At 25.1% G+C, this 15,961-nt stretch overlaps 3 protein-coding genes across 3 annotated transcripts; all 3 read left to right on the top strand.

Moving 5' to 3' along the window:
* Positions 1 to 99: 99 nt before the first annotated feature.
* Positions 100 to 3,472, top strand: LOC113382790 (GTP-binding protein Rheb homolog). The gene is made up of 5 exons (XM_026621020.1): positions 100 to 355; positions 434 to 505; positions 2,694 to 2,901; positions 2,972 to 3,101; positions 3,202 to 3,472. Exons 1-5 carry the CDS (start codon positions 307 to 309, stop codon positions 3,289 to 3,291), a joined length of 549 nt encoding a protein of 182 aa, XP_026476805.1. The 5' UTR covers positions 100 to 306; the 3' UTR covers positions 3,292 to 3,472.
* Positions 3,473 to 4,762: 1,290 nt separating this feature from the next.
* Positions 4,763 to 5,831, top strand: LOC113383059. Its single transcript, XM_026621310.1, has 3 exons — positions 4,763 to 4,892; positions 5,429 to 5,590; positions 5,652 to 5,831. The coding sequence occupies exons 1-3, from the start codon at positions 4,872 to 4,874 to the stop codon at positions 5,829 to 5,831; spliced, it is 363 nt and encodes a 120-aa protein (XP_026477095.1). The 5' UTR covers positions 4,763 to 4,871.
* A 1,717-nt stretch (positions 5,832 to 7,548) lies between these two features.
* On the top strand, positions 7,549 to 8,422 carry LOC113383058. Its single transcript, XM_026621309.1, has 4 exons — positions 7,549 to 7,627; positions 7,688 to 7,843; positions 7,928 to 8,089; positions 8,240 to 8,422. Exons 1-4 carry the CDS (start codon positions 7,565 to 7,567, stop codon positions 8,420 to 8,422), a joined length of 564 nt encoding a protein of 187 aa, XP_026477094.1. The 5' UTR covers positions 7,549 to 7,564.
* Positions 8,423 to 15,961: the final 7,539 nt, after the last annotated feature.

Here is a 15,961-nt window from a genome sequence, read left to right as displayed (position 1 = left end):
ATATTATATTACATTCAATATTCTTTTTAATTGCAAAAAGTGTTTATAACATAACAATCTAGTTTTTTATTTTAATAGCATTTTAATTTTTATTTCAACATTTTGACAGTTCGAGTCATGTTTCTTGCATGTGGTACAATTGCATCTAATGTTTTATTTTGGTTGATTTTACTTTGATAGTTCGTAGGTCGTGCATTAGATTTTTTTCATAATCAGTTAATTCGCATATTGCAGCATAATTTAGTGACTGTAAATTTTTAGCTTATGTATTTGTGCATGTAATAAAGTTAGTTTTCTTGCCAAAAAATGCCTCCTAAAGAAAGAAGAATTGCTATGATGGGTTACAGATCAGTGGGTCAGTGACGACTTGGATAAAACTAATGCGTATTAAATATCTTTTAGATGGTGTTATTTTATGTTATATTGCTTTTAGGTAAATCTTCCTTGAGTATTCAATTTGTTGAAGGACAATTTGTTGATTCTTACGATCCAACTATTGAAAATAGTGAGTAAAACTTTTCATGGTCAGTTGATTGCATGTTGTTCTTGATACAAATGAGTAATATATTCATTCTTATAATGACTTTTTGTTTCACATATACTCTTATTGAAAATATATATTACTTAGCTTAAATATAATTGCTTCATATGTAAAACTATCTTTTAAAAATTATAGCAACTTTTCATTTTCATTTATAAAAATATACAGTTTCTAAATACTGTATTTCAATCAGACGAATTGTTTGATTTAAGGGATCACTGTAAATTTTTTTCAAATAGTTCATCACAGTTGATTCTCTATTCTATTTAACAATTGTTATATATATAGAAATATAAAAACATACACTTATACTCATAATATACATTATAAAAAGGATAACCATATCAGTAATCTATATAAAAATAAAATTAAGTTTGTTAATCTCTGTACAGACATCTTATAACATATTTATTTACAGAAGCCACAGGCTTGTTATAACAGTTTTTTTTTTAATCCATATATCTAGAGATCCATTGATTATATTTCTATGAAATCAAGATTTCTAGTTGCTATGACTATTTCTCGAATCAAGTGAAAATAATTTCACAACTGTTGTTCATTATTTCATACTTAATAAATTTTTAAAAAAAGTGGGGTGTTACAACTTATCTCATCTTTGAGACTAGTTGTTACATTTACTGAGTCAAGAAGTAATAACATAAAAACTGAAATAATACCTATAATAATTTATTGTTTACTCAATTTTAAGAAAATTGACTTGTTTCTAAGTAATTCCTTTCATATATGAATGCAAACTATTATTTATACAAATAATATATATATATATATATATATATATATATATTTCAAAGTAACTAGCAGCCCATTCGTCGAAATAAAAAAGGTATAATGTATAAAAACTTTTATTTATACGTTTTGACACAAGATGCGTGTCATCATTCAGCAACACAGGACAAAAACACTCAACAAAAATTTATTTTTAAAAAATTAAACTTAATAACATATTAGAGAAAAACATTTTTTTAGAAAAAATTATGTATAACTAAAAGATTTGAAAACTAGATTGACTAAAAGTTATGAAATGCATAATTGTGAAGCGAGAAACACGCCCATACCGAGCATCCAGACTCGACTGCCATATATATATATATATATATATATATATATATATATATATATTGTCTCATAATTATTCAATTACAATTAACATCATAACACAAATAAAAGATATCTTACAGAGTGTTCATTCCATTTAATCTTTTCGGCTTGAATCTGTTTATAAATCTTGTATGTTACAACTAGCCCCAAGGTTTTGTTTCAACTAAACCCAGGTGTTATATTTTTCCAATAATGAATATAACTTTTCATACAATTAAGCAATCACAAAAGTTGTTACACATTATCATTAGACACAAAATCAGATAATAGTAAATTTAAAATTAGTGAATGATAATAACGAAAAATCTAGGTTTTATAACAAATCAATTTTATATTGAATGTAAAAAATGACGCAACTGCACAGTTCTGTATATTGCATTAGTAGTTGTGACAATATTATGCAGGTCGGTATACATGTCTAAACGAAACAAAAAAAATATTTTAATATCGTTCAAGATCCTATAAAAAAAAGCTTGTTACTAGTTACCCCTATTACAGATAGTGCCCAGCTCCCCTACTTTAATTTTGAATTAGTTAATTCTTTTATAGCTTGTTCTTCTGAGCAGGAACAAGCTTTTCCTTTTGCAGGTTTTTTAGTATTCCACATATCTCGTTTCATGATCTAAAATATTGTGTTTCAATGATGTTTTTTTTATGTATTAGGATGAAATTTTCTACTTTATAGTTTTATATAGTGGTACGTTGTTTGTTAGGTTTAATAATACTTGTTTTGGCAAATTCTTGAATAATTTTTAATTGATAAATTCTCTAATATGTTTTATTTGCTAATTTTGCATTGTGTTACTTCTGTGATTCATTTTATTTATTAAATATATCCTTGATAAGATTTTTTCACTATTCATACTGCAATAAATCATTAATAAACATCTGTTTGCTGTTTTTATTCATGTACAACATCCACAATTCTTCAGATATCCATTGATTCTGGTTCGCTAACAAAGTGGTCAAATAACTGATGAAAATATTAACATATTCATCATTTCCTATTTGACTTTTTGACTGTTCGTTCCAGCATTCACTAAGACCACAAGAGTAAATTCTACCGATTATGAAGTAAAATTAGTAGACACAGCAGGCCAAGATGAGTATAGCATTTTTCCCGCACAATATGCTATGGATTTTCATGGTTATGTTCTTGTTTACTCTATAACTAGCTCAAAGTCTTTTGAAGTGGTCCAAATAATATATGATAAATTGTTAGATGTAATGGGTAAAGTTCAGTAAGTTAACACACTGTGAATTGAATTAAATTTGGAGTATAGATTTTATTTATTTTGATTAAATTTTTAGAGTACCTGTAGTGTTAGTAGGTAACAAAACTGATTTACATATGGAACGAATGATAAGTGCAGATGAAGGTAAACGATTAGCTGATAGTTGGAAAGCCGCATTTTTAGAAACATCTGCCAAACAAAATGAGGTAATAATAATCAAAATATTATCTGAAATTGCATGTTAATATTCACTTTATTCTTTAATAAAGAATCACTTATATTTTAAATATTAATTTTATATTTCAGTCAGTAGCTGAAATATTCCATGCTTTGTTAGTCGAGATAGAAAAAGCAGACGGTAACACTCAAGAAAAAAGCAATTGTTGTATATCGTGAATAAATAAAATAATCATTATGTGTAGAAAATTATATGGTTATAAGAAGCTATGTTATGAAACTTCAATTTTGAAGAATGTGTTTAAAATTAATATATTTTTTGTTTATTGGTACAATTAATAGTAATGAAATTTTAATAGCAAACCAGTTATCTTGTTTCGATTCATATTCAAAAATATTATATCAAATTATAAAGCAATAGAAAACACATAATTGTCAATAATTGATTGTTTACATGTGTGGAACAATTAGATCTAGTTATAATAAAAATTGTTTTTAAATAAATTGTTCAATGAGAAAACATGCTTAGTGTAGATAATTGTTGCAATGCATTTGAATTTTATACTGGATTTAAACAGCATTTTAATGTCCTGTAACGAATATAATATTTTTCGATAATTATGAAAATTTGCCAAAAATGCATGCTTTTAAGGCAAAAAGTTGAATGCATACTCTTTTTTTTATAGAACCACAAAAAAATCATTCATAATGAATATATTATTTTAAATAATATTTCTAGATATATTTTCATGCTATTAAAGTAGCAATATTTTTTTGCTTTATATTAAAAATATTATTCAAATTTTATTTATAGTAATTCATATTTTTATTTTAAATATTATGTTTCTTTATATAATTTGTTCTATTTGCTATAAATTAAATCACTCTACATATAAATGACTCAAAAATAAACAAAAATACATTCTTCACCTCATCATTTGGGTAGTTATTTTTGTAATTTCACCAAATATTTGTGGGTTGGTTTAATATTAGGTAAAATTATATATTATATATTTGTCTGCTTGAATAAAAATTTATTCTTATATTGATTTGCAAAAAATAAGATGTAATGATAGTATAAACATACAATGTAATAAAGTAAATTATATAAAAATTATATGTTTAAAATTATTTTGGCTGATAAACTTTATCACCCGTTGTTAGCACAAAAGCTTGTGAAATTATACTACATTACATCATCCAACAAATTAGGTCTTTAATTGTAATTAAAATATCACGTTTTTTAAACCAAATTTTTTGGCTGATGTAATGCAGTATAGTTTTTCATTAAATGTAATTACATATAATTATTGTAATTACATTTTCCCTGATAGTTTTGATGATAAATTTAGGACAATAGCCTACAAAGTTTTATGAAAAATCATGCAACTACATAGTTACAGTTGCACAATTTTCCATGATTTCCTCTTCACAGCTCTTATATTAAGGCGGAGAACATATGAAGTTTTCATTTCGTATATTAATTATTAGACTAAGAGTCTACTCAGTCAAAATTACTAAAAAAAATTTTTTCAAAATGAATAAGTGCTATATTATTCTTCCGATTTTTTTGTGTTTTTTGGCGCTTGTGAAAGGTTCGCAAAAGGTTGTATATTTTAATAATAAATGATATAAGAACAAGTAATCAATTAGAATTTATTTTGTAGTTTTATGTTACTCCATTCGATTTGGAAGATTGTGATGAAAATATTCGAATCTTCAATTCCGAATATTTGCCTATAGAGAAAATTGGACCCCATCATGTCGCATTCAATTTTACCCACTTGGTCTTAACGAAAATGATTTCAGAACCTATTCAGGTAAAAATATACTTGTTCGTTAAAAATGCCCGTATTAATAGATGTGTTTGAATATTATATAGTTTGTAAAATAATTGATTTTTTTAATAATTAAAGCTAGAAAAATTTGCACCAAAAACTATTTAGCACGATTCCCAACTCTAATATCTAACGATAAGTTTTTGAATTTTCAAAATCGGTTCAGTATTTTTGGAGAAAACTTTAATGAAAATTTTTTCACGAGTTTTCTAATTATAAATTATTAACGGAGTTTCATCAAATTGCTTTTGAAATTCTTAAATCGGTGCAGCCGTTTTAACATAAACTTTATAGTTATTCTAATTTTACTTGTAACGTCTAGAAAATCTAAAATAGCACATCGAAACTTTTTCTTCAGAAAGTTAATAAATTATAATTTATTTTATAATTATTAATTTATTATAAGTAATAATTTATACCAATTGGCCCAAGAACAGATTTAAAAGGTGTAAGTACCAAGGATATGTGAGAAACTAATAATGATTGTCAATCAATCTACTTTCAATATCAATTTTCAGATCGAAGTTGTTTTGGAAAAACAATCTTCTAATGGAAAATGGAGTTTTTTCCTTAAAAAAGATTTCGCTGCCATATGCAGTATGATTGGAATGAAGAATGTGCCTTGGACAGTAGTGGTTGATAGCTTTCCTCCGGAGAAATTGATTTGCCCATTTCAACCTGTGAGTAAATATATTACTGAAATTGATGAAAATTGAAACTGAAGTATTTTTCAATTTTCAGATGGACATACCGATAAGTTTTGAGTTTGATGGCGATATTTCAAATATTTTTGATTTAAGCGAAGATCATGCAGGAGTTTATAGAGTTAGACTTATTGGCACCGGTGCAGTAGGATTAAATCCTAGAACGCCTCTTGGATGCATGACTGCAAAATTTACTGTTGAAGGATTTGATGAATAGAAATTCAACATTAACTTGAAGATGTCCATTGTTTTTTGGTTTTCTTAAAACAACATAATTGTATTTGCATCTTTATGATTTATAAAAATAAAGGTGATTCATTTTTATTCTGCATAGACTTATGTTAATTTAAATTAAACGTAGTGAATCCAATTTATCAATACATACGGTATCAACATAAATATCATGAATAGCGTGAAAAATGTTTTATTAGAAGTTTTTGTTTATTTTGGAATTTAAATTTTCTTTTTCGTAATTTTGAACAGTTCTATGAGCCGTTGTGCTGAATTTTTTTTAAGAACATCGCCATTTAAACGGCACCTCAACGGTTGGCCTATTTATAATTGATATGAGATTTATTTTTATTTCTTTCAAATTTCTTTGATATTTATATACATTTGAAATTAAATTAAAATTGTTCTGATTATAAACCCACAATTTTATGTAGTATTTGCAAAATTAATTCATCAAAAATTTTGATTTAATATTTTGATCCAAAGAATGTTTTAGGTGCGCTGATAGAATTTCTAGATAAAATATAAATAATATATTTGAAATAAAAAAATCAATATATAATAATTATATTTCATTCAAGTATAAACATTTTTTAATGTTTTTTATATATTTCTATAGAAACATTTTGATTTTAATTTATTTTAATTATTTCATTCTTTGGAGAAATATTATTGAATATTATATTTCTAAAATTTACAAAGAATATTTAAAATTAATTAATATTTAAAATTAAAAAATATATTTATAAATGTTACTAAAACAATATTTAGATTATTCTAGTTTCAGATTTTCTGACCGCATACGTCAGTAAAAAGTTATTTTAATATTAAAATTATTTTTATCTTTGAGATTTTCTGACTTCAGAACTTAGTACTATTTATAAATGGTCATATCATCATAAGAATTTATTATTGTATAATTTCCTATTGCAAGCTTTTCGATTCTTTGGCTGAATTTCTTATGATATTTATATTTCTATTATTAAATATTACGAAAGTAGTAAAACTTTGTTAAAACGATTTCTCTCAGGATATTTAGTAATAATTATTTTCTCTATAGAATATATAGAATCTGTTCAATAATGTGGATGACAAATAATTCATCAAATGAAATATTTTTCTCAACATTTAAACTGTAAAAGTTTATATAATGTAATTTTTTAATATAATGTTGAGAATGTGTAAAGTGTCTTCAGAGTAGTTACATGATTAAAAACATAAATTTTGGCAGACGTTTCGTATAATGTTATGTCACCACTAGGAATAATTTATTATTGAGTGTACAAAATTCCACATATAACAAAAACAATATCGCTAATAAATGTTAATAAACTTGACAACTAAATAATTTACTAAATTATATACATAATATCATTATGTAATGATATATATTTTACATTAAAAATCCAATCGAGGTAGTTTGGTACAATGCTTTGCTTTTGCCGAAGATAAATGTACATATATTTTAAATACATCGTACTAAAACATATGTTATTGTTGGGCTCCAAAATATTAAGTTAGAAACACAAATAATTCATTTTCAATGGAAAATCGTGTATATTATCATTGTGAAATCATGTATTAATGTAAATACAATAAGCAGCAAATAATTAGTTGTCCTTCATAAGCAAGTATAAAATCAGTTGTTTGAAAATTGTGATTTAATTTACATTTTATAATTTGATGTATTAACATCAATTTTTAGGGCTGGGATATAAAATGAAGGGGTTTATAATATTAACCATATTATCTGTAGCAGTTTTGGTTAAGGGCGATAAAAAAGTAAGGTTTTGGGTAAAAAAAATTCAATGCATTTTTTTTTATTTTGTATTATATTTTCAGTACTATGTAATTCCGCAAGAAATTGGCGACTGTGATCCAAGTATAAAAATATTCAATTCAGAATATCAAAAAACTCTGGAAAAAGTAGGACCACATCATGTAGCCATCAACTTTCCGCATTTTGTTCTAACTAAAGTTATTCAAGAACCTATCAAAGTACGAAAATGATTTATTTATAATTAAAAAATATTATAACTTACTCAGATTTGATGGAACTTATTATATTTTTTCCTGGTGTAGGTGACGGCCGTCGTCGAAAAACACAAATCTGATGATAAATGGAACTTTTTCATTAAAAAAGATTTTCCTGGAATTTGTGGAGTACTGCAAGACAAAGAGCAACCTTGGACAGAGTTGGTTGAGAGTTTTCCAGAAGGGAAGATGGTTTGCCCTTTTAAACCTGTAAGTATAAAGAATTTTAGAAATTACATTTTAATATTTTGTATACTGGCATTTTTAGATCACTTAGATATATTTTAATCTTTTAAAATTTTATTATTCTATAATCTAGTATATTTGAATTATTAAATTTTATTTCTGATAATTTATCAGATGGATGAGGCAATCAATAATGTAACTTTCAATGGTGATGTCTCAAAAGTATTGGATTTGGGTGAAGACGACGTTGGTCTCTATAGACTTCAAATAACTGGAGTCGGATCTGTTGATATGAGAAAAGAAACTCCATTAGGTTGTCTTTCTGGCAAATTTACTATTGAAGGATTTGATGAATAAATAAAAAAATGATGCCAAAGATTTTTACGTTGATGGACTTGCTGAAGATTTCTGGACTTCTCAAAGTAAATGAATATATGATACTATAATTGCCACTTGCATTGTACCTTTTTTAAATAAATAAATTTGTTATAATCTACACAATGATGTGATTTCATTAACTTCTCGAAGAAGAAGTTTATGTTTTCGCAAGGCTAATTTCATATTCTGTATGTCATTCTGAATCGTTTGACACCGACACCAATGTTTTTTTGAGAAATTACTTTTTATAATACTTTGATTGCAACTCAAATTTTATTATAATAAAACGTTTGCGGCCTATAAAAAAATAATTCTGAAATTACGTATAAAGTATGTTAATAATATATTATTTACATATACATTATTGAGATATTATTAAACTGGCTTGCTTTTTATGCTATGGAATTTTTACACTATTTTCAATAAAATTATCAATATTAAAATTAATATAATTAATTATACTTATACCTCATATAAGATATTGCTAATTTGCTTTACCATTTTTTTTTTAATTTAACTGTTAATATATCCTTAAAACGAAAATATTGCTTGGTATTGCCTAATATTGAATTTCCTCATTATATTCATTAATTTATTATCACTAAAATAGCTGACTAGTCAGGTTCAAATTTTAAATAAATTACTTGTAACTGCTCATAACGTTAGTTGAAAATTTTCTCATAAACTAAATTTTTAATCAAATATGGCACAATTGTATTTATAGGGTTTCTGGAAATCCATAAAATGAAGCATTAAAACAAAATATTAATTAAATAAAATTGTAATTAAAATACAATGTATATTCAAAACCATCATTTTTAGAATTGTAATAAATACAATTTAATTTTTAATTATTATGATAAATAATTTTAGGTTTTTATACTGCAACACGTACGTCTAACGTAATATTATTTACAATGTTTGATAAATATTATCTCTACCGATTCACTTTCTTGCTATAATGAAAATGATAAATTAATATTATTAAGATAATCATGGTTTGTAATAAATATTCAAATTTGAAACATATATGTTAATTTATACAATGTAATTAATTTTTCTCATATTTATAAAAGCTTCGGACTTTAAACATTTTCATTCGCACTTAATTTTCTGTAATTGATATTTCTTTTAGAACAAAATGGGAAAACCGTATTGGCATTGTGTAAATATATATTTGATTGTGTTGTTGTCAGTATTTTTAGTCTTTGTTAACAGTGAAAAAAAGGTGAAAAAATAAATTTATTCAGGAATACATACAATATTGAATCAGGATATAACATTAAAAAACATCATTTTATACCAAAATATATTTATTATAAATTTAATAAAAATTGGATGCAAAATTGAATAAACCATGCATATAGAAAATGTACAATAATATTTAAAGAAAATGTACAATAAATCTATAAAACATATTAGTATTTTAATATACTTTTTTATTATATAATGTTATGGTATTATATCATAAATATTAATTTGTTTTTTGATAAATTAGTCTGACTTTTAGTTTACTGTTTTTTAATTATTTTTAGTATTACGTCGTGCCATTTGATTTTGAAGATTGTGACCCAGACACAAGAATTTTTGATTCTGAATATTCCGAAATAAAGAAAATTGGGCCTCATCACGTAGCTATGGATTTTCCACACTTTGTTCTAAAAGAAGTGGTTGCAGAACCAATTGTGGTAAAATAAAAATAAAGTAAAAAATATATTATTAGTTGTTTGGTTCATCAGCAGATGAAAGCCATAAAATTATTTTTTGTTTTTTTTTTTAACCATTCTAGTAGTTTGAATTCTTCTTCCACATTTTAAAATAAAATTCAAAACTCTAAATCTATCACTGATTTTTAACAAATTCACAAATAATTGGTTCTTAATGATTATAACCCAATTGAAATATTGCTATTTCCAAAAAACTATCTAAATTCAATTTATTTATATTACCTATATCTATCTAATCAGAATCTTATTCTTTTTTTATTTTTAGGCCGTTGTATCAGTAGAAAAACAAAAATCAGAAGACAAATGGAATTTTTTGGCTAATCACAAATTTCCTGGAATGTGTAACGTTCTTCATTTGAAAGGAGTTCCTTGGGAACATGCTGCTACGAAATTTCCCCCAGAAAAACTTCTTTGTCCATTTAGACCAGTAAGTAAAGTCTTTTTTTTCATATATTTTATTAAATATTGAATTCCAAATATTTTATTATGCAATATTAAATTTCATTGTTCTAACAACAAAAAAATAGAGTAATGGAATATCTATTTTTACACATTACATTACAGCCTACATGTAATAAAATTTAATCAAAGAAAAAAAGGTAAGTATTAATATTTAATATTGGAATTATATGTTTTATAGAAGTATTAATTATTAAAATATTTGTGAGTAAATAAGGAAATGTCTGTAAAATATTATAATATATTGTTAATGGGAAAATGTGAATGTATTGGTATTATTTATTACTTTCATGTTAATATTATTAATATCACATAGTCTATAGTATTAATATTTTTTCAGATGGATGTAGAAGCTATGAATATGACTTTCGACGGGGATGTATCAAAATTTTTCACATTATCAGAAGCTGATGTGGGTTTATACAGATTTAAAATTACAGGAACTGGGCTGGTCAATTTCAAAATTCAGGAATTAGGTTGCATATCAGCAAAATTCAGAATAGATGCATTTGATGAGTAAAATAAATATTTAATTATATAACTATATAATATAAATAGTAATTTAAATATTGCACAATATGGGGAACAAAATAACATACATAAATTATACACGTTTTTAATGAATATATTTACCTGTAATATATACATTTAAATTCATGTTATTTTACAAAACATAAATAAAGAGCATGTAATTGAGATCAGATAGGTTAATTACTGGTTACTAGTGTTTATCACGCCAAATGTCGTGTTGGTAAATAATATTTGTGTTTGAAAAAATGATATAAATCTAATTTAATATTATTTTATTAGAGTTTTATAAGAACTTGGAAATAACTAACGCAGTTTATTTCTAAAGATCATTTTAAAAGCTGCGCATTATGAGTACTTTGCAGTTCATTTTTAATTTAGCTGTTTCAGTTATTTTAATAAATTTTATTAATAGCGAGGTCTGTATATTTATATTAATATTGCATTTTATTATAAAACTATTTATGAACATATTATGACAAAATATTTTTTATTAAATATTTTTGCTTATAAAACTTTAGACATAGAAACAAAAATTTGTATAGATATACCTATCTCGAAATATAAGGTTGTGTTATCCTTATAATATGAATTAATGTACTCGAAATATACAATAGTAAGTTTATTAATATTTTTATTAAATATATTTTTACAGATAATTACAGTACCATTTCTTCAAGAAGAGTGTCCTAGCGAAGACAGGGCCATCATATTTGAAGATCCAGTTTGGGAACAAGATGACGAGGGACAAACAGTTTACACGACAAAAATGGGATTTTCAAAAACAGTAGATCAGCCTATTACGGTATCCATATAATCTGTTTATCATATTCTAAATAAATAATATGTCATGTCTATTTATTTTTACCAGATGGCAGCTAAGGTGGAGGTGAAACGAAGAGGCAAATGGCGTTTCTTTTTGCACCAGAATTTTTACAATATTTGTACTAATCTTTTTGAACCAGACAAGCCTTACACTTTTCTCATAAAACATTTGCCTGAAGATCATTTGCACTGCCCTTTCACTCCAGTAAGTATTAAAAGTTTCTAATTTATTTTTAAAAAATAAAATTGTGATATTATGACATGCTGAAATCCATCTCGTTGATTTTTCATTAAAATCTATCATGTTTTGCAAATAATATTAAATCAATAAGGGTACAATTTCAAATATTAATTTAATTTACAACTTAATAATTTTTATAGAGAGGTTTATATCAACTCGATCATGTTCCTTATGAAGGCGATGTTGGAAAATTCTTAAAATTAACAGCAGATGATGTTGGAAGCTATCGACTGGAAATTAAAATTTCTGGAAATGTGGACGGGAATATAAAAAATGTTTGGTGCACATATATATTTTTTGATGTTATAGATGGTGATGATTAGATATAAGGATAGTCGATCAATAATATTTTTGTGCTTGAAGTAAAGTTAAATAAATGAAGTGGATGTTGATCTACATTTGTATTATTAATTTAATCAGGCATTAAGCGCTCAATTCTAGTCAGAAGGCTACAAAGCATTCTAATACTCCTGCGTGAAACATGTATTTAGAAAAAATAGAGAAAATTATTTTTATGGTATTATTTGGAAGTATTCACAACAAAAATGATTTAGTACATATATAAAATGAATTGAACAAAAAAGGTTAATCTAAACTTACCAAAATCATTACAAACCATTACAATAAACTGATACACACCCCCTATATATATGTAGTGTTGTACTTCGAACAAAATATACAAAATATAAATGAAAAAAAAAACAGTTAAAAAAATACTTACTGAATTGCCGTCGTTTCGATACTAACTATGTAAATTCTATTATCAGCCTATATAAAGAAAAATCATAATAGTGAAAAATGAAAGAGAATAACAAAAATTACATTCATGAGTAATATGAAAACATAAAGATATCATCAAACAATTGTTTTTAGAAGATCTAATTCCAACTATTTTAAATATATATATATATATATAATATACTGTATATTATATATATAACTTGTATTCCGAACAAATTAAAAATTGCATTGTGATTTAAGTTACTTACGTAGGGATAGAAATATGTGCTGTATATAAAGGATTATACACATAAATTGAATATGCTCAAAAATTCAAAAAAATCATAAAATAATAATATATCAAACTTTATTTAATAATTTTCTAAGTTATATTCGAGCAAGAAATACCTGTGCTATCGACTATATTTATATATGAGAAATACGACACAAAAATCTACTATGACGTTAAACCACGAATAATTATCCATTTTTCTAAAAATCTTGATATATTTTGAAAAATTACACATTGTTATCATCGAGTAGATACAAATTAAAATCCATTATTATGTTGCATGCAACGTATTAACATGCGATTATTTATTTATTACATTTTTAAATGTTATTATTTTGCTGGTCACAACATACTTTCTATTGACTCTATTTATGATAATATAATTAAGTTATATAAAATTTTAATATTATTTTATATTGCAGGTTTTTATATATAAAGGTGCAATAATGATAACAAAAAACTTTTTAATTTGGCAAACATGAAGAGGTGGAATTTTGCAATTAGCATTTTGGTTTCTATTTTATTGACCAACTACATTCATGGCAAGGTAGGTAGGAATTATCAAGTAAAAAGTTTTTTAGTGAATCATATAATATTATAAAGGTGTATAAAATAATATAAGCCTGGCATACGCCTTTTGAAAAATGAACTTTCCATTTTTGTTTAACAGAAACTCTGTTGCCAAACTGTGTTCAATTGCAGAACATTTGCAAACTTAGAGTAGTGCTTTTTATTCTACATTTATGTTTATATATTAACACATGGTGTGTATTTTTTTATTATTTAAGATGATCACAATTCCACATCACCAAGAAGATTGCCCGATTGATGACAGAGTGATAATTACTGATGATATGGAATGGACAACAAATGACGAAGGACAAGTTATTTTGAGAGGTTCTATAGGTATAGCAAAGCCTGTATCTGAACCAATAACGGTAAAATAAATTTAATTATTTTATTGTAAGCTCTCAAAGGTCTGAGATTTTGTTATTTTCAGGTTCAAACAAAAGTCGAAGTAAAACGACGAGGAAAATGGCGATTCTTTTTATATCAAAATTTTTACAACGTGTGTTCCACATTTTTGGAAGAGGGCAAACCCTATACTTTTTTTGCAAAGCAATTCAAACAAGGCGAATTTGACTGTCCATTTAAACCGGTAATCTTTTTTACAAAAATCTAAATTTATTTTTCGAATAACTAATTAAAATTTGTTTAAAGTGTGTTATTCTTTTTTATAAACAATCAAATTTATAAATAAATACATTTATTTATAGTTTACTACTTGTTAGTATTACAATATGCTACAATCATGGTAAAATATTATACAACCAACAAATGATACAACCACGAAACCACAAAAAAAAATTAATTTTTTTTTGAAATGGTAAAATCGTACAAATCAATAAGACTAGTTATATTATGATGTATAAAGCTGAATATTTTGAAATATTCCAAGACATGAAATGCGTGTAAAATTATTTATTCTATGCAAACGTTTTGCATAAAGTTTACATTGTCTTTCAAAATGTACCTATTTTTACGGGTATGATTGTCAATATTGTTTTCATTCATAATTTATTAACTTAAAATTAACATTGAATATTTTTGAATTATTAAATAATTATTATTTACCATTTTTAGAAATTGCAAATGCAAATCAACGATGCCGTCTATGATAATGATGTGGAACATTTCATCAAATTAACCCCAGACGATGTAGGAAATTACAGAGCAAGAGTCACAGGTGTGGGAACAGTCGATGGAAAAAGTCAAGAAATCATGTGCATTGATTTAATGTTTGATATGGTAGAAGAAGAAGATGACTGAGTAATTAATATTTTTTATATGCAGTAAAACCCCGTTAAGACGTTTTTCCAGGGAGCGTGCTGAAAATGCGTCGCAATCACGAAAGCGTATTATGGAACCTGGGGACAATATGTTTTAAATTTAAGGAACCAGCGGGAAGAAATTGTTTTAAGCATGATCGTCTTAACAGGGTTCTACTGTGTTTTAATATGTTAGTATTCATGATAATTTTATTTTACTATTTACGAAGTAACATGCCTTTATAAATAATATTACAGACTTGTTATAGTGTCACTATGTTACTCGAATAAGCATATAATATAACAAAAAAATGGAATAAAAATGTCATGAAATATTTTTTAAATGTCTATCATACATACCTGCATTTTTCAAACTTTAAAATAAATCCAATTTATTTCTGTAATATTTCGTTCTACGTTTCATTTGTGACTTATTAGAGACCAAATTACAAATGAATGCAAAAACTGCGAAATCTAATCAAATATGTTTCTGCATGAAAAAGTGAAATACAAAGTATATTTTATGTTTGCATAATTAGCTATTTTCATATTACAGATACATTTTAATAAATATCTTCGAATAAATGATAAAACGAAGGTTGTGATTAAGCTACATGCAATATACTACACTCAATGGATTTTTGATTGTGCTTACAAAATATTATAATTTAGTTCTTATTCGGTAATAATTATTTATAATTTTATGTAATTATTTAACTTTGTTTCATTTTTACCAATTTATATATATGAAAATGCTATAATAATAGCAGAGAAGTTTTGCGAATGATTAGACATGGACAAGTGGATCTTTGTATTTTATATTTTGGTTTTAATTTTCTCTACCAACTTCATCAAGAGCAAGGTGAGATTAAAACTATAATATTAATATTTTTTACC

Source organism: Ctenocephalides felis, unplaced genomic scaffold (assembly GCF_003426905.1).
Source record: "Ctenocephalides felis isolate EL2017-DRISC unplaced genomic scaffold, ASM342690v1 CF-g0.4_SCAFFOLD_03570, whole genome shotgun sequence".
Classification (NCBI taxonomy): domain Eukaryota; kingdom Metazoa; phylum Arthropoda; class Insecta; order Siphonaptera; family Pulicidae; genus Ctenocephalides; species Ctenocephalides felis.
The sequence above is the reverse complement of the archived record's forward strand: the minus strand, read 5'-3'. Positions and strand labels throughout refer to the sequence as shown.